This window comes from Pongo pygmaeus, chromosome 3 (genome assembly GCF_028885625.2).
Source record: "Pongo pygmaeus isolate AG05252 chromosome 3, NHGRI_mPonPyg2-v2.0_pri, whole genome shotgun sequence".
Classification (NCBI taxonomy): domain Eukaryota; kingdom Metazoa; phylum Chordata; class Mammalia; order Primates; family Hominidae; genus Pongo; species Pongo pygmaeus.
In genome coordinates this window covers 133,612,401-133,635,206 of record NC_072376.2, presented here as the reverse complement: position 1 = coordinate 133,635,206, position 22,806 = coordinate 133,612,401, and the positions used below count along the sequence as shown (strand labels likewise).

The 22,806-nt window shown below is 37.5% G+C and overlaps 1 protein-coding gene across 1 annotated transcript in view; it reads left to right on the top strand.

Moving 5' to 3' along the window:
• Nucleotides 1-22,806, top strand: part of NDNF (neuron derived neurotrophic factor) — a 36,965-nt gene that overhangs the window by 9,209 nt on the left and 4,950 nt on the right. Inside the window, exon 2 of the mRNA XM_054486158.2 lies at nt 17,616-17,804. Coding sequence (XP_054342133.1) covers nt 17,617-17,804 — 188 coding nt within the window. The 5' untranslated portion in view covers nt 17,616. The remainder of the gene's footprint in view (nt 1-17,615; nt 17,805-22,806) is intronic.

The following is a 22,806-nucleotide window of genomic DNA, read 5'->3' as shown; positions in this document are numbered from 1 at the left end:
TGTAATAGACAAAGCCTTTCACATACCTTGGAGACAAGTTATCGGAAAAAGGAAATAATAAAACATATTTTCTTCAGTAAATAAAGCCCAATAAGAAAATTTGGGATTAGAAAAATAACTCAAAAGTTTATTAGAGACACATAACCCATGATATTGAAACATATTCCAATTACTATGGTAGCTGCAATCACTGAAAAATCAATAAGCTGCAGAATCCTCTGTGAAATTCGTAGCAATTAATAATTTACCTATCAAGTTGTTCCATTATAATGTTAATTATGTGGCATTCTTCAGAGGCAAGAGTTGAAGTTAGATCAGTTCTAAGATTTTTAAAATTATTTTTAAATTATTTTTTGAAAATTGGATGAAATTGTACATTTCAGCAAAACAAGAGTGCCTATAAACATATAGAAAAAAGATACTCCAAAAATTCCAAAGTTTAAAACCCTTTAAAATTTAATAAGAAAAATAAGTTCAGATAATGAAAGTATTTATACACTCAACACTTCAGCCACCAAACTCAGTCTATAATTTTTTAAAACATTTTCCACATTTAAAGTTTATTCACACGTACAAAGCAATGACAACAACCAGGCAGTTTCGAGACCTCTTTTTCTCTTGGCAGGCTCTATCTTGTGTAATGATCACTGAACGTTGTTGACCGCGACACTCACCAGCTGCAGCTTTTTCCTTAGTGCTTCCCTTAAAAAAAAAAAAAAAAAAAAAAAAAAAAAGAAAAGAAAAAAAATAGGAAAAGAAAAACCACACCTAACTGTATATCTTACTTCCTTGGGGGGGAAAGGATTACATAATTGTGGATCTGAATTCCCATATTGTATCAGTACTTGTGGTTTGTCATCTCTCTAATTGTTGTAAGTTTACATGCTTGTATTATTTCATCACAATTTGCTATAAACTATTGAAAACGACTGTGGGATCTGTCTGTGTTGTTTGCCTTTTGAAAGTGTACTTTTCTTTAATCATCTCTTAATCCAGAAATAATAATGCAGAACATCCCAGGAACTGACCCTGATCCTCAGTGCTCTGATCCCAACACGTGCATCTTAAATCCTTTGCTAGATATAGTGCCTAAAAAGCCCGAGCACACTCGCCTTTGAACCAGTGTTGATCAGTTTTGTTTATTAAACAATGTTGATGTCCTCAGATATGGTGTATGAAGGATAACAAAAAGCGTATTAAGAGTTTACAATTATTTTTGAGATTATTTTTTAAAATCTAACATCTTGGCCTTTTAACTCTGTGCTTCTAATCGGTCTCTAATTGAATAAGGTCCTAATCTTTTACCTGACAGGTAAATAAAGATGGAATAATCTGATGCTGAAACTCCTTCACATATCTCTGTTTTAAGAGCAAGTCAAGATGTGTTTTTTGCTGCCGAATAAAATGTTGCAACCAGTTTGAGAAACTGACTTACACTATTTGAAGATAAATAGAACCTTTTTAATTTTAAAGAATATTCATATCAATTATTTCATTTAATCTCATAACAATCCTGGGAATAATTGTCTCCATTTTTTAGATGAGGTAATTGAGATTGAAGGGGATTAAGAGGCTCAAAGTACCAAAGCCGATCATGGTTTAATCAGGACCTCTTCAACTTAGATCTGTGACTCAGATCTTACTCTAAGTTGAGTGATCTTTTTCTATTTTGCTTTGGCAGCCTTTAAACTGTTTCAGAACTTGAATAAATGAATAAATGCATGAATAAATGAATAAATACACGAATAAATAATAAAAATTACATAATCGTTGGCCGGGGGATGGTGGGGGAGTAAAGAACAGACCAAAAAATAAATTCAGGTGTTTGCAAGAAAACTCAATCCTGAATTGACGAGGAACTCAGACATGGGAAGAGGTCACCTGAGACATTGAGCTATGAGCTAGGAGAGAAGAGACAGAGAGAAAGAAAAGGAAATGATATGTTAACTATTCTTTCTCCAAATTGCGAGATTGTGGACGTGAGGGCGATCTGGCTGCGACATTTGTCACCCCTTTGATCGCCAGGGTTGATTCAGCTGATCTGGCTGGCTAGGGATGTGTCCACTTCCTCCCTCCCTGCTCCATGTGCATCCCTCCCAAAGCTGTGCACTCCGCCAAAGAGGATGACCATCCCCGATGAAGGAGGACCGGTCTTTGGTCAATGGTATATGAGTAGCTGCGCTCCCCTGCCAGAACCTCCAAACAAGCTCTCAAATTACTAAATTATTAGGAACCAATGTCTTTGGAGAATATTTTCTAACCTTTCCAGAGGTGTTTTTGTGTGTTTTGGGGGGCCTTGGATTTTATAAGAGGGCTGGTAGAATAAATACATACTTGAAGACTGTTCCTTTTAAGTTACTTTCTTTTACAAAAACAAGTTAACTGCATACTTATGTGCTCTCCCCTTTTTTCTGGAAATAATATTTCCAGGGCATGGAAAAAGTTTAACCCTTTTAACTCTTTAAGGTCCCTGGTACATCTACTCATTCATCTATCTATGGATTATGTTAGCTTTATTACAGTTTTTTAAAATTACTATTTTGGTTATGTCTTGTGCTTTGGCACTGGAGGCCACCACACATCCTTTAATAGTATAAACACTTAGGCTTTAGTGCTGACCCATCAAAAGAACTGCTGGGGACCTTGGGGGTAAAGATGAGGGAGAGTTGAAGCTTCCAGACCACCAGATATTTGGGTAAATGTGGGATTAGGCCCACAGAATGAAGCATCACTTTTTTTACTCTATGCAATTTATTATTCTGTAGTAGTAATAAATGGTTTCTTCTTGATCTCATTTTATTTATTAGTAGTGTTTTTGCAAACTGTATTAAGTATATGAACAAACTAGAAACTTTGGTGTAATTTTGAATCTTGTCACCATCTCCTAAATAGTCCACTGGTCCATTAGTGGGCTTTGTGATAAACACAAACTGCTTGGGGGAATAAACTTTTTTTTTTTTAATGTAAAAAAGGTAGGCTGGGCACGGTGGCTCACACCTGTAATCCCAACACTCTGGAAGGCCAAGGCAGGAGGATTGCTTGAGGCCAGGAATTCAAAACCAGCCTGGGCAACCAATCGAAACCTCATCTCTACCAAAACTAAAAAAATTAGCTAGACATGGTGACACGTGCCTGTAGTCACAGCTACTTAGGTGGCTGAGGTGGGAGGATTGCTGGAGCCTGGGAGGTCAAAGCTGCAGTGAGCCATAATTGCACCACTGCACTCCAGCCTGGGTGACAGAGCAAGACTCTGTCTCAAAACTAAAAAAATAAAAAAAAACTAAAGAAAGAAGGTAGAGAAAAGAGAAAACTGAAATAGTATGGATATAATAATAGTTCTTAGAAAAAGAAAGGATATGGGCAATATCTTTCATTCATACCTCTCCCTAAATAGAGGTTTAAAATATTAAAACTTGGTAGTCAGTGAAAATTAAAGATCAGAAAGTTCTAACAATCAAAATCCTAGAGATGAAAATCCTACTGCTGCTATTACCAGATTATAAGTCTTCATAGTTTGGGAGTTTCAAAATAAAAATACATGAGAATCGTGAGATTGGAAGAGACAGACCCACCCATCACCTGGCTATTCAAGTGCAGTCCATGAACTGTCAGCATCAACATCTCCTGGGAGCCTGTTAGAAAGGACCATTCTCAGGACTTACCCCTGACCTGTTGAACCTGAATCTGCATTTTAATGGGAAAACAGCGATTTCTGTGCATATAAAGATTTGAGAAGCACCCGTCTATGCCATTCCTGTGCTCAGATCAGAATAGATGCTAACCAAACCAAAATTTACATGATTTCAGAGGAAAGAGGCCCTCCTGAGTAATATGCTATTTTTGTTCTTATCAGGACATTTTTGTGTTCTTAAAGACAGAAAAATTACACCAGGCTCCTGGACCATCCAGCACATGCCATCACTGTATGGCAGCCATGCCAGTGGATATCCATGATGTCCCCTTCAACAGATTAGACATATGCTTCCAGACTACTTAGGTTTCTCACAATAACCTGTTATATATAAGTTTAGCGCCCATAAAATTGTCAAAAGCATTCATATTTTATTTGCTATTTAGCCTATATTCTCTCGAAACAAATTCTGTACACCAGCAACAATAGTCAACTTGAATGTTCTTTTTCATTTATTCGTTATGCACCCACAAAATGTCTTGAGTATCTGCTTAATGTTGGGCTCTGTGGTCAGTACTATCTATCAGTTATAGTACTTGTAGATATATGTAGGATTCCTTTTCTACCCTTAGGAAACTCCAGAATGTGTACAAACAATTTAAGATGGTCTTCAATAGAAATATGAGCATAAAAAAGAGCACAGCCAAATTTCTCTGTCATTGTTGAGGACTGAGTCTTAAAGAATGAGTAGACATTTGCCACCCAGAGAGGCAGTAAAGGCATCCTAGCAAAAGAAGTGGCCTGTACCCAGGCTAGAGGCACTTGCTGGGAATATGAAGCAGAGGGTGAGGAGCTTGTAGGAAATGAGTGTGACAGAGTGCAGGGCTTGAGAGTGAAGGACCTCATGGGCCGTAGACTTCATCCTCTGGGTAATGGGAAGCCATCTGACTTTTAATTTTTTCGAAGAGTGAAACAGATTTTTGTTTGTAAAGTTGCCAATGTCAGTACTGTAGAAAATGAATGAGAGATGTTGGAAATGGGTATGAGAGCAGTTAGGTGAGACGCAATAAGTGGATAATTTGAGACATTGGCAATTTGGATAGAAAAGAGAACAAATTTGGGAGAATACGCAGCAAGTAGAGTGGCAGGATTTGAGGATTAGTAGGACATGGGGATTGAAAAGTCAGATAGTATGGAAGTCCCTAGTTTCGTAATTGGAAAGATTGTGCTGCTGCACTGGCACGTCCTGATTTTCATGCAGCATCTTCGTTTACGCTTCAGCCGCCTCGTCAGGACCTACTGTTCACTTCAGTCAGCAAACACGGACACCGAGGCTCGGAGCAGTTGCATCATCTGCCCACAGTCACAGTGGCATGGAAGCATTCTGGCAGAGGAAGGAGTGGAGCCCAGATTCAAGTTCAAGCCTGACTTTCAAGTCTGGCTCGCAGAGGTGTCCGCTGAGTTATTTTACACTCTTGAGGGTTAGGTGCCTGGGCTTCAGAAGAACGAATTTGAAGCTAAGAATTAGCCTTGAGGGTTTGGTAAATAGCCGCCCCTAACTTCTTTGCACAATACAGAAATCTTGGGAATTTTTCTGATGGGAGATATTTCAGATTGCTTTGCTGTCTGCTGTTAGCTTCTTGAAAAGAGTATAATTCAGCAAATATTTATCTAATGCCTACTTTATACAAGAAAACTAAAAACAGCTATGTAGGGAATATAAAGGGGAGTAAAAAGTAATTTTTGTTCATAAACTTGTGTTATACAAGCCCCATGAAGAGCTTTTTTATAGGGACAAGAAAAATATAAAAATAACTATAATTCAAGTGAGACGAGAAAGTAACATAAGAAACAAAGTCTTTGGTTTCACCAGAGGACTGTAATTCCACCTTATTGGCCTCTGAGGTTCCCAGGGGACTTGCAGTAGGCACTTAATAAACAGTGATTGACTTATTGACAGTGTACAGGGAGAGCTCAGATAACAAACCATCTAAGTAAACACCACACTGTCGCAATCCTATTAAGAATTTCTCCGGAGATTTTATAGCACTCTGTTTTGGGTATCTCACTCCGGAAAGTCAGGAATCATCCTCCCTCTGTGGGAACACTTCCTACCTTTCAAACTGCTTCCTTCAGTGGAATGGCTTTGTCAGATATGCCTTTATGTTGCTGAGCTCCAAGTTCCTTTCCCTAAAACCATGCTGACAACGGGGACTGGCTGGGCCAGCCGGAGAGCCTCTAATCTGTCTCATCTGATAATGGACATCAGAGCATCTGGTGTCCTCCCTGGGTTTAACGCTAGCTAGTTGTTATTCCTCACCTGACCTGACTGCTGGGTCTTGGTGAGCCAGTGCCTGTCTTCCAGTCCCTGTGGCTTGGCAGCGTGTCCCTCTTAGTGGCTGATGGTTGCAGTTAACTCAGATGAGGCAGGTTCCCAGGTGCGAAGCCTGGGAGACCAGTGTTTGTCTTTCTGCTGTCTCTTCCTCAGTGTTCTCATCTGTTAAAAGTCCCTTCTGGTTCCAAAATCCCATGACTCTGTATGGCTTACTCTTCATGTGAGCCCTTGCTGAAATATTCCTTCTTCAGAGAGGGTTTCTTGACTGCTTAGCCTAGAAGGGCCCCTTCTTCCCCAGCCTTCACCTCTCTACAGGTCCTCTTTAGTCCCTTAGCCTGTATCATTTTCTTTAGAGTGCCCTCTAGGATCATTATATTAATTATACTTTGTTCTTTACTTGTTTTTCATCCCTCTTATCCACTGAGTATAAGCTCTACGAGCTCAAGATCTTCACACATCTTGTTCGCTGCCTCATTCGCAGCACGTCAGGCAGTGCCTAGTACACAGTAAATGCCCTACTTATATTTGTGGAATTACCCACTCCATAATCTCACCACACTTGCTCTTTTTCTGTTATCACTGCCTTATTGGTGGGTATCGCTTACTACATCACTGAAAGCTGGGTTATAAAAGATTTCTTTGATGGAAACTTTAGGGAGGATGCAACCCATGTGTTTAACAGACATTGCCAGTAGAATCACCAAGGCAGTTTTTAAAACCAGGTTTGTTATAAGAACACAAACATCTTTGAACTTGAATCATGTTAGGTACCTTGTCTTGTTAATATGGTGAGTAGAACTAGAAAAACCTTTTGAATGTTTAAGATCCTTTAAGAAGATAGTACATACGGCCTGAGATAGATGGAAAATATACAAAAATTCAAGGTCATGCCTGAATGAAATGATTGATAGTTTTTTAGAATCTTTTTTTCTTGCTGTAGTATTCTGTTTTAGTCTTTCAGTTTTATCCTTGCTGTTACTAGCAAACAAAACCAGTAGTTATCTCAATTCAGAAGAGATAGTGATGGTCCGATTTGATCCATCAGTATTTAGTGAGCATTTAACATGTGTATTGCAAAATGTATGAAAAGATTGCTGACCTGCCCTGTAGAGTATTATACATCAAAGCTTGGTGTCCATCCTGAAGACACTGCCAGTCACTTCCTTACTCTCTCTAGCCTGGTTTTCTCAACTGTCTCGGTGACTGCAGTCAATTCCCTCCTTGTGTTTTCTTCACTGAGCTCACCATCTGCCACTTCCCTGCTGGTGCCTGTGTAGTTCGCTACATTCTGGATTATTCCATGGCCTTTAGAATTCCTCCAGGGATGGTGCTTCTTTCCAAATAAGTGCCCAGTAGCATAAGTTATATGGTATTTGGCAGGTGTGAGTTTATAGGAAGGTTCACAGGTTTTATTTAGCCTATCTGTTTGGATACAGTTTATGAAGAGGTCTGGTCACATATACCAAATAGTAATATTTTCTGGTCAGATTTTCTTCATACCTTCTGTATCTGTCTTTCTTAATTCTGTTTCCTGCTCATTTACCACAACAACCACTTTCCAGGACGAAAATTTGCCTTTGGACTTCTTTCTCCTCTGGGTACTTTTAACAAATGGGTTGGCCTCAAATAATATGCATCCCTTCACTTAAAATTTAAGTTCAAAGAAGCAACTGCTGGGGTGTGTGTGTGTGTGCATGTGTGTATGTATTGCCTTTCTCTAATATGTCTCTGCAACCATCATGTATCTAACAGATCCCATTTCCCACCATGATAATTGAAATCAGTCTTTTTATTTTTTTAGCCACACCTCCTACTAATTTCCACTGTAGCCTTTCCTCATTTATGTTTCTCATCATTTAAAGAGAATGCCTTCCTCTTTTTCTCCTCTCTTCTAATACCTTCTTAAATATAATAACCAGTTTTTAAAATTGCATCTAAGGTAGACAGCTATTCAGGCTATTTGATGCCACCTGAAAAATTCTGCTTGACTAATTTATTTCTCTCATTTCTTCCACCTTTGCAGTACTTTCTGTTTGTCATTTTATCATATGCACGTTCCTATAATCAATGTGTTATTTTTTAGTCCTCTTTTTTCCTCACTTCCTTCCTCCAACTTACCTGCACATTCTGACAATCCAACTGCAAAGCATATCCCCAGTTTTTCCATTATTCCTCATCTCCTCTACAAAGTTGAAAAAACCACCATCTCTACCATGGACAAGTGCAGTAGCCTTCATCTGATCTTTTTGTTTCACAAAGATGAAGTTGTTTTTTGCTTTTAAAACTACCACTTCTCTGAAATCCATTTTCTACACAATAGACAGGGTTATTCCTAAAAAAGCATGAATCACTTCACGGCCTTTCCATGCTTAAAGAGCTTTCCACTCATGCCTGTAATCCCAGCACTTTGGGAGGCCAAGACGGAAGGATCACCTGAGCCCAGGGGTTTGAGACCAACCTGGGCAACATGGCAAGATCCCTTCTATATAAAAATAAAAAAAAAAAAACCAAGCTGAGTAAGGTGGCACACACCTGTAGTCCCAGCTACTCAGAAGGCTGAGGTGGAAGGATCTCTTGAGCTCAGGAGGTAGAGGTTGCAGTGAGCCATGATTGCACCACTGCACTCCAGCCTTGGCAACAGAGCAAGACCCTGTCTCAAAAAAGTTGGCGACGGGGGTCTTTCCAACACACTTAGAACAGAATCCAAACCCCTTAATATGGATGTAAATCTCTATGTGATCGGCACTTGGTCTTCCATTCTTCCCTCACCCACTCTGTTCCACACTGATGTCCTTTCCTTTTGTCAATACCTCAAGCTTAGTGCAACCTCAGTGCCTTTGCATCAGCTATTTCTCTGCCCAGAATGCTTTTTCTCCTGACATTTATTTGCTTCATTGGCTTCTTCTTATCATTCAGATGACAGCATAAATGTCATCTCCTCGAGGAAAACTTCTCTAAATACTCAATCTAAAATGCCCATTACCACACTGTCTTTCACAGAAGCCTATTTTAATTTTTAGCATAGCTAGCAGCAATAGTGTTTTCTTGTGTATCTGTTTTTGTGTTGCCTGTCACTCCCACTAGAACACTCACTTCCTGAGGTCACCACTGTTCCTAGAAGAGTACCTGGCATGTAGCAAAAACGTATTATATAGATATTGAATTAAAAAAATAATGAATGAGTGGAAATGCTGACATTGGACTCTGTTGGCTGGGCAGGTACATTTTGCCCCATAAATAGATTATAAGTTCCTAAGATATATATTTTTTCAGACCTCACATTACCCAGTTGAGTTTGGAGTATGACATCGATACTTGACAAACTCTTATTCTCTTCATTTTTTGCTCTTTTGGTCATATTTAGGTCTTGGTATCCTAAGAAATCCATGGAGTGACTTACTGAAGAGTTAACTTCTTGGATAAATGGCTATAAAAAATCAAATTTTTATGGTGCTACACACTGCAGTGACTCAATATTTTTTTATTGACCACAACAATTCATGCCTCACCTTCCAGGCTGATATGTGCTGTTGCTGAATGCTACTGGCGCGCTGCCATGCTCTATCTTAGCTAAATTTCAGTAGAGAATGAGGTATGCAGTTTGTAAACTGCTTTGGGGAATGTTCCACAGGAAGTCATTTTCATTTTGTTGCAGATCAACAGGAAATAAGGCTTAGTTGCCAAACAAAAGCAAGAAAAGCAACCAAGCATATTATTCCTTCCTTTGGGGCTTTCATTATTCTAAGAATCATTAGCATCACCTAAGACAGTGGAAGTTATCCCAGCTATCTCAGTTTCACATATAGAGGACATTTTGATAGGAAGAAGGTATTTAGTGTTTTGTTGCAGTTTTTCTTTGCATTCTCCCATACACTGCTTTTGAACTTTGTCATATCTTCTAACCACTCATCTGATATATTTTAACAGTTCTACTCCTTTCTTTATTAAAATGGGTCTGGCTTCCTGAATTACAGACTACTCCTATCTATGAGACATTTATTTCGGCCAGTTCTATTATTCATTATTCTTCTCATTGGCATTAATATTGATGGGAATACAAGATTACTTATTTTAAAATCTGATCCTCTTTGAAGTGATTCTGATTGTGTAGGCTTGGCCATCTTTTAAATTAGAATGCCCTAACGTTACCCCTGTTAGGAACTCTGCATCATGAGACTCAGAGGGAGTGCATGACAGAATGGAAACTTTATTCGAATCCTTGGCATGTTTTAATTTCACATTGCTTTTTTATATTAATTTAATTTCCTTCCAGAAGGAAAGTTGGCAGTCATTTAGAGAAGTGCTAAGGGAGGTTGGAATCATTGCAGTTGAAATGCATGTGCAGGTCCCTAATCTGTACATTATTTGCATAATGAACTCTAAAACCCTTAATAATCATGCCACTGTGTACTGACAGCCTGCATTTAGAGAACTTTAGTGCACGAGTTCTGTACATAATGTCGGCTCTACTTCGTTGGGCTGGGTAGAAGTTGGCATGTTATCGCAGAGTGAGAGCTCACCTAGCATGTACCAGAGGAATCCCTTACTTCCATCTGCTTTATTTCTCCCTTTTCAGGTATGGAAATGTCAGCCCATAATATGCTGTATTTCCTTCAAATTTTTAACAGATTTGGATTTTTAAGAACAACTAACTTCAGACATTTTCATTGTTTGCAAAAGAAAACAAAATAAAACACCTTTTGGGAATTCAACTTTTGATTGCTGCATTTTTACCTCGAAGGAATCCGTACATCCACGCTGGCACATGGTGGACATGCAGTATTAAAGTGTGCAGTCCCCTTCGCTTGCTGCCCAGCAATTCATGGCAGACACACGGGTCTTCCCCTAACAAAGCTATATATTTTTTTCTTACACCTAGACCAAATGCTTCAGATTTATTATCAGATGTGACATAGATGATTCAAACAAAAACAAATGCCCTTGAGTTTAAAAATAGAAATTTAAAAGACTAAATATTTGCACTTAGAAAGGAAAAGAAAATAACAGAAATCTCTGTGGCAGACCACTCCTTGAAATTATTCTCGCCAAATTATAATCATGCACTTTCCACTCTCTTTAATTAAACATTACATTCCATTTATTCTCGATACATTTGCTTCAAGTAAATCAGAATGCCCATCCTTTTTTGTCATTGTAAATGTATTTCAACTTCCTGTCCTGCACATGATCAGGCACATTAGATAATTTTTAAGCGAATCTCAGTGATACTATATATTTTTTCAAATTTTATACTTTATGTTATATTTATACTGATGAATCTGATCTTAAATTTTATAATATATAAAGTGTGTAAGAGCTTGATGACATTTTTCACAACTACATTTATACATTTCTGCAAAGAACTTGTTGGTGATAGAGGGATGGAGAAATTTGTTTTGATCATATTATCACAGGTAGGTAAAGCTGTTGGCTGCTGTTCTGAGGAAGCTACAGTGATGAGAAAGGTCACAGTGCCTTAATTTATATCACGTCTTCTATTTTGAGAGCCTTGGACCTTTACATGAAAGCCCAAAAGAACTTTCTATCTACCAGATTTGCAATTGTTTGAATTGCTCAGATAATATAGCCAAATAGCAGTCTATAAATATTAAAGACAAGCTTTCTAGTGGTTGAAATAAGAGTCTGCTCTTAAATGTCTTAATTGTTTTATGTGGTAAAACCATTTAATGGATTTTTAAGAAAAAAAAATTGGCCAGATTTATTTCTTATCACTGTTCATACAATTTCAAATAATAAATGTTAACTAACTGAACCAGTGGTTTAACCCAGATGGGTAAATTGACTAGTTGATCTTATGTAATTGCAGATAAATTTTGCAAAATGACAGCAGTGGAACTGCTATAGACATTGTGGGGCAAGTTGAATTTTTGTAGGGTATGTTGTGCTTTTTTGTGATGAGAGAGGTAATTCTGGGTATTTAATTGATAAAATGAATTACTCAAACTCCCTTTAAATTTTTACTTTGCTTACCATTGACCGTTTTATAATTCACAAGCATTTCCACAGGTTTGTGGGAAAAAGATATGCCAGGTCAGTTGGACAGTATATTTTATCTAAAAGTTCCATAGAATATGAAGTTTAAATTAATGCTAAAGAAAGGCTTAGAATTGTTTGTACATGTTCAATTATCCATCATTTGCTCCACTCCCTACTCCCTGCAGAACAATAAAAACGCTTTAAATCTATTCACTGACATTTTCTTTAAAACTGGAGGAGATGAAGGAGAGAAGCAAGTTCCCATCACCATAGTCCTAAAACATTAGAAAGAATCCCTTCTCCATATCTCTTGGGTTGTATAGTATTTACCTGCTCACCAGAAAGTGGGCAGCAGGTGTTCCATTTTTATATTTAAAAGTTTCCTCTTTGGGGACTACTACTCATTTGACTTAACTCCAATATCATTTGATTGAACTCATAATGTTTCCACATTTTTTATCTAAAAATATGTGTGTGTATATATTCATACACCATATAAACTAGTTATTTACTTTGAATTATCCAAACCTGTCTCTACCTTTGTAAGTATAGACTATATGGTTAACTTTTGGACAATTTTATTTCCCCTGTAGGATATTGGCATTCCAAAGAAAAATCTCATATCACCAACAATCTATTTTCTAAAGATTGAGTTGTATCAAATCATTAGGTCATTTTTATTTTCTCACCTTAGTTTTAGCAGGATCTGAGGACTTGTGCCGAATATGAAGAAGGCCTTTGACAACACAAAAATAGCAGAATTATAGATTGCATCTATATCTTTTATTCATTAGAACTTTTCAGTTGAAACAAAGTCAATTTTTTCAGTAACAGAGTAACACCACCAAGTTCTTCTGGGTTGTGGATACTGTGCAACCAAGTTGATCTGCCTAGCAAAATAAAAATATTTGGAATTATCCTAGCAACTTTCAACTTATGTTTGAACTAAAGCCTCAATTGTAGAAAGATAGCAAGATTTGTTGCTGTGCAAACACATTTCCTACATCATCCACCAGATGGCCATGAAAAAAGAAACAGTGCTTAAAGTGAAACTCTGATTGATGTTATTTAATGTAAAGTTTAAGTCTAGATAAGCTCTGCCTACCTAGAAGTAACAAAAAGAAATGAGAGGAAAAGTTATGCTATTAGAGGGCACTTTTGTAATCTTAGAAAAAAAGTCTGTTCTTATAAAGCAATTTAAGGCTTAATGCTTAACAAGAATGAATTTTCATTTGTTTATTCTCAATGACTAATTCTTAAACTGTATATCTGAGACAGGACATTTTATTGTTAGGGGAAAATGTGTAAAATCTTAAAACCACCATATAAATAATATCTATGTAAAGCTTCAATTTTTTATCAGTAAATATAAGTTGTAAAAATATATACAATGTATCTACACAGTCATTTTTTGATTAGCTATATTCAGTGCTTCTTGTAAATACATTTTAACTTCTGCCTGTAACCTGACCAAATTGAACAAGCTATCAATGCTCCCTAATATTTAAGTTTTTCCCCAACAGTAGTTGCATGTTATTAGATAATATTTGTAGAACCAGAATCTGACAGAGTATAAATTCCTGTGTTTGGGGTCCATACTAACTTTTAAAACTTTTTTGAAAAATGTGTTTTGCCCATAATTGGCATAGCAATTGAGATGGTTAAAACTGTTTCAGAAACAAAAAATGTGGCCTGATGGAATTTTAGTTTGGGAAATATGATGTTTTTGATAAAGCAAAAGATAAAGTTTCAGTCCGTTATCTATTGGTGATCGTCTAAAAATATCTACCTGAGCCAATAAAGTAGGTAAACCAGTAAAATAGTTTAATAAATAGAAGCTTAGTGTCAAAAACTATGAAAGACTTGAGATTTTAGCTCACTTGCAAGCTAATAAATTAGTCTGTCATAGTTTCATGGGTGCTAGAAGAAGGGAAGATACTCCTGGGTCAGAGACAAAGGACTTTATTACTCAGAGCGATGTATTATTCAGGCAGAGTATCATTATTTTCTTCCATTGGCTCCCTGACCCCCACTTCCCACAGGATGATGCAAAGAGGGCCAGCGGGCACTAGGCCATGTTTGGATTTTATTACAGGAGAAGATCCCTGAATTTAGGGACCTAAAATCTTTTATAATGGGTGGTAGCCACCCATGCCTGCTCTTTGCTCCAGAGGCTTTATCTGCCAAGACTGCTCACAATACAAATATCCTTGAAAAGATAATGTGGAACAAAAGCAGTCTACTTCTGCTCCCAAGTACTTGCAAAAGCAAACACAAGAGACCCATGGAGAATTGCCTCCCAGCACTTACTCTGCATAATCCTATAACTTAAATTTGTTTACTAATATTAATTTGTTAAGTAACTGAACTGGAGAATATATAATAATCAGATTAACCATATTTTAAGCCACCTATAATAAATAGTTCATATTTTTTACATCAGATAGTATTTACTGTATGACCTTACTTATCTAAGTCTCACTTTGATCATTTTTAAAATGAGAAAAAAGAATAGTGCCTACATTATAGTGTTGTTGCTAGCATTAGATGAAATAATATATTTAAAGAACTTAGAAGAATGCCTGGCATGTGGCATGTATACAACAAAATTTATTAATATTGTTTTTATCTCAGAATTATTTTTTTCTTTTTTTGAGACGGAGGCTCTGTCGCCCATGCTGGAGTGCAGTGGCGTGATCTTGGCTCACTACAGCCTCCGCTGCCTGGGTTCAAGCGATTCTCCTGCATCAGCCTCCCAAGTGGCTGGGATTACAGGTGCCCACCACCACACGCAGCTAATTTTTGTATTTTTAGTAGAGACTGGGTTTTGCCATGTTGGCCAGGCTGGTCTCAAACTCCTGACGTCGTGATCCACCCGCCTTGGCCTCCCAAAATGCTGGGATTACAGGCGTGAGCCACTGTGCCCAGCCAGAATTCATTTTTTATAAGTATCTGATTTAATAAAAAGAGAGTTCTTTCCTAGGGCAGTTGAGGATGCAGGGAAAGTTCCTATCAATCAACACTATTTTTCCAACTCAGGCTGACCTAAATATCCCAGATACCCTGGGTCTTTAGGCAGCTTGTCCTGCTAAGTCGTACTGTGGCACTGTGGTTGACAGCTTTGTGGGCAAACATGGGGCCTAAGGAGGTAAGCCTTGAGTGGCTCTGAGGCAAATATGCCTGTGTATCTCGCTTTCAAGTGCTCTGATAGCATGTTTGCTATAAGTTTCTAACAAGTACGGAAAGCGAAATTCTAGCTATTTCTAAAGAGATTTTCTTCTTTAGTTGGCCTCGTCTGTTCTCACAAGGCAAGTTTTGGGGATGGTACTCCAAAGAGAAATAAACTGGTAGAATTGTATGTGGCATGTCTATGGTATTTCTAAACAGAGGCAGCATAGCAAATGCCATTTGGATTTTCAGTTTCTGTTAGCTCCAAACAAGAGAGGAGCAGAGGGGAGGGACAGAGAGCGGTGAGGGAGATCCCCTTCAGGTCAGTCCACCATGTCCTTGCTTGGTTAGATTAGATCAGCCTAGTCTTGATTTTGATCCATCCAGCCATCTTTTGCAAACATAGCCCTTGTCTACTGTTAGCAGCTCTCATGAGCTCCCACTGACATCCCCAAGTTCTTTTGGATTTCTCCTTGACAATCATCTGGATATCTGAGGGAGAGATTACTTCATGCAACTTAAGAAGGCCTGGTCTTATTCTTAAACTGCCAGCTTGTTAGGAAGAAAAGTTTATTTCAGTCACAGAAGCATTGCTCATTAGAGATCACCCATCCAAACTCTTCAAAAAACTGAGGTCCAGAGTGGCTAGGTGAATTGCCTAAGATCACACATCTAGTTAGGAACTGAAACTAAACATCAAGTTTCTTAGCTCTCAGTTGAATTTTCTTACACTTGCAATACAATTAAGAAATAAGAGTGGGAAAGAAAAGCCTCATAATAAGTTGTTATGGCTTTCTGGAGAGATATTACAGAGGATGAACATTGGGCTCTGCAGTCAGATCCACCTGTATTTGTATCCTTTCTCTGCTTATATAATGGAGTTTTATTTTTGCATAGGATAGCAGCTACTTCACAGGCTTATTGTGAGGACTAAAAGTAGTAATGCAACTCGTGAACTTAGAACAGTGCTTTGCACATAGTAGCTCTAAATCACCGCAGATATTTTGTATGGAAACCCACAGAACACAGAGCAGAAAAGAATATTTGGAAAAAAGTAAAATGCTTTTTGCACAAGCTCGTTGTGAAAAATCCAACTCTCATGTCCACATTGTAAAAAAGAGAATGCTTATTTCTTTCAAACTATATATTTTCATGATCTGAATCTATTTTTGATAGCATTCAAAGAAAGATAAAATTAAAATCGAATGATGTTTTAAGTAGAGGTTGATTATAGTAATGTCTATTTAAAAATAAAACTGTTATTCACTTCATCTTGAATTATCACAAGTATTTGCTATTTAAAGTACTTCAATGTAAAAACACTATATTTCTCTAATGCTTTAATTCCCTGATGTATGTTAAGTCAAAGAGGTAAAGGAAAACAATTCTTTACATATTTCTTTCTGTGAGAAAAAAAATGTACCAAATGGTCAGAGAAAGCAAAGTTTTTTCATGAGACCTGTCATGTCAAGGAACTTGCCTACCTGGGGTTTCCTGTTGGGAACACCAAGACATTGGAAGACAGTGTCTTTGACAACACCCTTACAGCAATGTGCAGTAGAGAATGATCCATCATTACTTAGAGGATCTTTGATGAAAGTCAGTGACAAATGCCAAAATGTAAATCAGTGAAAGTACTCTGCTGGAGGTTAAGACAAATGCTAAATATACATCTTTCTGGCTTGATGTGTGAGTGGAGGTTCAAGCCCATTTTCTAAAATGATAGAGGTGTATATGTCAACGTTGTGTTGAAGACTCTGGTACCCGATAACAACTAGACATCAACAAATAACTCATCTTGTGATTCTGGACAAATTGCTTAATCTGTGAAGGAGATGAACTTTATGATTTATAAAAATCCCTGACTTATGAAAATTTGATCTTGGAAAAGGCATAATATTATATAGAGAGTTATATATGTATAATCCCTAGTCAGATTTTAGGGAAGAATAAAAATAATTGAGCAGTGATAATTTTCTGGTTCTCAATGAGTCTCTGTGATTTATGTTAAATGTAATAGGTCAACCATATCAGCAATTAGCAACTTGACTGCTGAGCAATGATACCAATCAACCACTGGTATAACTTTTATAGTAGTTCAGAGAACTGACCTTAAGAGATTATTTTCGTGCAAGCTTTGAGACATTGATATAGTGTTATCTACAATGTCCATATGGGCTTCTGCTGTAATGAAGTGAGGATTTTCTCTCTGGATACCCAGAGAAGTTAATGCAGCAAGAGTATTTTCATTTCAAAATCTTTTTAATGTCTGAAATTCTAGTGAATTTATTCTCAACATCGTGAAAATGTTTGAAGAAAAAATATAGTAAAGTTGCCTTCAAGATCATGTGTATGTATCCAAAATACATGATGCGTCCCTAAATTTCCATCAAAGCTAAAATAGTGTTAACCCTTTAGAAAATCTGTGACTTGCCTGAGTGTCTGCCTGCAGAACTAATAAAGTAGTCATTTCTATTGCCTCAGGATGGTGCCGCTCCACTGGTGTCTGCTGTGGCTCCTGTTTCCACTCAGCTCAAGGACCCAGAAGTTACCCACCCGGGATGAGGAACTTTTTCAGATGCAGATCCGGGACAAGGCATTTTTTCATGATTCGTCAGTAATTCCAGATGGAGCTGAAATTAGCAGTTATCTCTTTAGAGATACACCTAAAAGGTATTCTCCCTGCAGTATTTTCTTTATTAAAAAGCTCACAAAGGATGCCTCCAAAAAAGAGAGTAACCTTTAGACTTAGGTTAGATAATTTACAAATCAGCCTATGAATGGCATTACCAATTTTCTGTAAGGGGGAACATGGCAGTGCAACTTCTAATTATGAAATAGAGGCTATTTGATTCTTGCTGATTGTCATCTCCTTTTGGGTGTAGGAGGCAATGCTTGCATTTCGGAATGATTATTTTCTTCTTTTCAGTACAGGAGGATATTTCTTTTTTTTTCCTGAGACAGAGTCTCACTCTGTTGCCCAGGCTGGAGTGCAGTGGCACAATCTCGGCTGACTGCAAGCTCCGCCTCCTGGGTTCATGCCATTCTCCTGCCTCAGCCTCCCTAGTAGCTGGGACTACAGGCGTCCGCCACCACGCCCGGCTAATTTTTTGTGTTTTTAGTAGAGACGGGGTTTCACCATGTTAGCCAGGATGGTCTCAATCTCCTGACCTTGTGATCCGCCCTCCTCGGCCTCCCAAAATGCTGGGATTACAGGCGTAAGCCACTGTGCCCAGCCTCAGTACAGTAGGATATTTCTAAGAAGGATTCTGTAGGATTAAAATGGAATCAATGTTCATGAATATGTATGATTCTTGAAGAGTTTGCATTAAGTTTTGTTTTTGTTTTTGAGACAAGGTCTCACTGTGTTGCCCAGGTTGGAGCGCAGTAGCACGATCATGGCTCACTGTAGCCTCAACATCCTGGGATAAATCAATCCTCCCACCTCAGCCTCATGAATAGCTAGGACTATTGGTGTGTGCCACCTTGCCCCGCAAATTTCTTAAATTTTTGGTAGAGATGGCGTCTCACTATGTTGCCCAGGCTGGTCTCTAACTCCTGAGCTCAAGTGATCCTCCTGCCTCAGCATCCCAAATTGTTGGGATTACAGGCATGAGACACCACATTTAATGCATTATGTTTTATGAGTATAATATTTCTTCAACAAATATTATCATATTCTGAGAGAATCAAACTAAACAGTCATAAAAACTGACACAGTTTATTTACCTTTACTCCAACATCAACAAATTTGCCTCACATAAAGTTTCTAAATATTTTGACCTTTAAAATATATATATATAAAATAAATAATGTTATAAATTAATTACATTTAAAGTTACCTATTTTGTAGTGCTCAAACTCTTTTCTCCCTTTGTAAGTGTAGCACACACAGTTAATCTTTGGATAATTATATTTCCAAACCAGTTTCTCCTTCTAACCTGGGATACAGTGAAATTCCAAAGGATTAAACTGTTTCAGAACATCAATAACCCATTTTCTAGAGATTGAGGTATATCAGATCATTAGTCATCTTTTCAGTTTTGATTAACAGTAATCATGGAAGGTGGTGGTCTGAACCCCTTCCACTGAATGGCCCAGTCGTATCTCCATCTGGTTAATCAAAATGATGGTAGGTGATCAGTTTTCCTACATTAACTGGAGTGAACTATTGTTCGGATATCATTTCGGCACTGCTCGAGTAAAATTATTTGTTTGCATGAACACACTAGACGAGTAACTGACTTGTCAATAACATATAAAATAATTTTGAATCTTTAAATGACATTCATGAGAGTGAAGGCAGAAAAGGAAAGGATGATTACATTGAAGGAACTTGCTCTCTTGGTCCTGACTAAAATTGAGTCTGTGAAAACAGTAAAAGGCATACAAAGCAGTCCTAATACTTCAAGTTAATCTTAACTATTAACTGAGTTCTTGCTGAGCACATTTGGCTTTTCATATTATTTTGTCCTTTGAAATTTACGTGTGAGTGAAATCAAATCAAAATTTTTCTGTAGAAATTACTTTCATTTCCCAAATGCACTTGTGCACTGCCTTCTTTGCAGTATACTTTAAATACAGCATTCTGCATTATGTAATCCAATCACTTAATTAAATGATTCATCTTTTTTTAGTCTTCCAGTTTCTTAAAAATTAAATAAGTTTTGCCTGTAAGAGTTGTTTTAGAAATTAGACTTTTAAAGTGAAGCTCCATGTTTTTATTATGAGACATTATAAAACAACGTTTTCTCTTTTTATTTCTTTCATTTATTCATTCTTTATATTTATCTTTTTTCCACCAATAATTATTGAGGCCCTTGGTATCCACAATAGGGAAAAATGTTAACATACACTAGTAAAAGCAGACTTATACTAGTAAAGGATTATAGCCACAAGTAGAAACTTCATTTCTAGGGGTGAAATATGCAATGACAAGCACACATATATGTTGTTGATATTCCAACTAAAAAAAGAAATTCCAGATAAAGTTGCACAGCAGTAAATTTAAAAAGACAGCAAATGCATTAATTATTCTTATGTTTATACGTAAATTCCAAAGGCTAAATGGCTCATGGTGTGCTTATCCCTCAGCTTTGGCACTATAATTTGGGCCGTGTTTCCTTAGTTATTAATTACCTTTCTGTGTCCCTCACTAGCCAGTAAATATCTCGAACATGTAGATTATGTCCTGTCATCTCTGATTGTCACTGTCTTCTACAGTTGCTTTGTGCATGGTAGACAATAAATATCAGTCAAATTGTTAAGTATATTCAAATTATCATTTATCCCTCATCATAAGTGCTTCCATATGAAAATGTTGACTTAGAGGGACTCCCTGCTGCTTTATATGCATAATCATTATCTTGTGGAATGAAAGCATTGTTTTATTTGTAATTGCTCACCTATGACCTATGTTTAAGTTACTAAGACACAGTTTGAGAAATAAACTACTTCCGTGTGTGAAATGAGAACAGAAGGTAATAGACAAACTTGGACATTGTTTTCTTCTGTGACGTTGGTTAGCTCTGCTATTCACATAAAACCTAAAATCAAACAAGAAGTTTTGAACACTCTTTTACTTAAATGATGCCAAACTAGTTATATTGTTGTAACTATTTCTTTGTAATATAGATAGGTTCAATTGTGTTTATGTGGTTAATAACTCTCATGCAATCTGGCCAAAGGGACAAAATTCTACTCACAAAAAGTAGACTGCATTAAAAATTAAGCAGTCTTAATTTTTAATTAAAAATTAAATTAAATTAAAAATTAAAAATTCCGACACTGTTCAGGAATGCTTATGGTATATTAAACTTTCCATACAATAAACAATTCAATCATCTATTTTGTCTAGATGATTGTTTAACTTTATTGTTATATGAATAAGTTGCTTTTGCATTTATAGGGTCTTAACTTTATTTGTCCGCCCACTGCCCCACTCCCATTCTCCATCTCCAAAAGCATCTTTGAATGGTGGCGACTGGGGGGAAGTACTTATATTTCAATTCAGATTCTATGTCTTCAGATAGAAGGAGATTCTAGGTATACGAACCAGGCTAGAACAAGAAGTGTGGTGTTAGGATTCTTAGGTTTTATTTACTCATTCAGTAATTCAATTATTTTAAAATGTTGATCAAGTACATACATGCAGAAATCTGTGCTAATTGCTAAGAATACAAAGGCCTGATAAATGAACCCTAACAGGGCCCTTGTGAGGAAAATGACATTAATCAAATAATAATACAATTATATAGTCACAAGTAACAATAAGTGCCCAAAAGTAAAAAGTATAGGATGTTCTGAGAATGCATAAGAGGACCTGATCCAGAGTGAGCTGGAAAAAGCATCCCTGAAGAAATGACTTTAAATGTATGAGTCACAAACCTCTGTAGTGACAGGGCCTCTGCCTACCTCACCTGTCTCTTGTCCTGTCACTACCCATTTAACTCTCTGTGCTCAAACCGCAAAGGACTTCTCTAGTTTCTGAACCCTACCCACCCTACTGTCTATGGGATGTGGTTTTCTCTGCTTGAAAAGAACTCCTTTGCCCCAACTCACATTTAAAGTCATTTCTTCAGGGATGCTTTTTCTTTAGTCTCAAAGACTAAAATAAATCTCAAGGAATGTTTGTTGGATGAATTAATGAGTAGTTTCCCATACATCCACTTTCACCATCTCCAAATCATTCCTTAGAACTGGAGCAAGAGGAATCTCCTAAAAAAGCAAATGTACTGTGTGATTTCCAGTTGAGAGTCCTATCGGAGCTTTAGATTTTAGCTTTAGGGAAAAATTCCTTAGTTGTATGAGCCTGGATGAGGTCACACAGGGAGTGAGCATAGGTAGAAAAGAGACATTCAAGCACAGTCCTGTGGTTCACTCCTGACATTAGAGTTCAGGGAGGTGAGAAGGAACCAGCAGAAGAGACCGCTGGGGTCGGAGGCTCTGGTGGTCAGTGTTGGTCAGGGTTATGGAGAGAATAGGAAGGCAAGAGATATCCAGGAGGTTCAATCCACAGGAGGCAAAGCCTGCTTTTCTCTGCATGGAATCAATGAGCAACTCTGGGCTTGCTAGAACTGAAACCACTCTTTCCTCACTGGCAAGATTATAGGTTTTGAAAGATAATTGAATGAAGCCATCTAAGTCATTTGGAGTAAGAGTATATGGTATTTCTATAGTTAAGCAATATTTTTATTCTTTTTAAGGCATTACAATAAAGGCTCAGGGGAAAGCACAGAGTAGAACATTTGATTTTTTAAGTTTTCTTTTAAAATAATTAACTTATTTAATTCCACAGAAAACCTGTGATAGAGAAATGTGTCTTTCTACTGACTGACACAGTGCTCTTTACTTTTTAAAGTATTTCTCAAATGGTGATTAGATAATGCCATTCAAAAAGATATGAAATGGGCCAGGCATGGTGCCTCACAGTTGTAATCCCAGTGCTTTGGGAGGCTGAGGCAGGAGGATCACTGGAGGCCAAGAATTTGAGACCAGTCAGAGCACCACAGTGAGACCCCCATCTGTACAAAAAAATTTAAAAATTAGCCAGATATGGTGGCACATGCCTGCAGTCCCAGCTACTCAGGAAACTGAGGTGGGAGGATCGTTTGAGCCCAGGAGTTTGAGGCTGCAGGGAGCTATGACCACGCCACTGCACTCCTGCCTGGGAGAC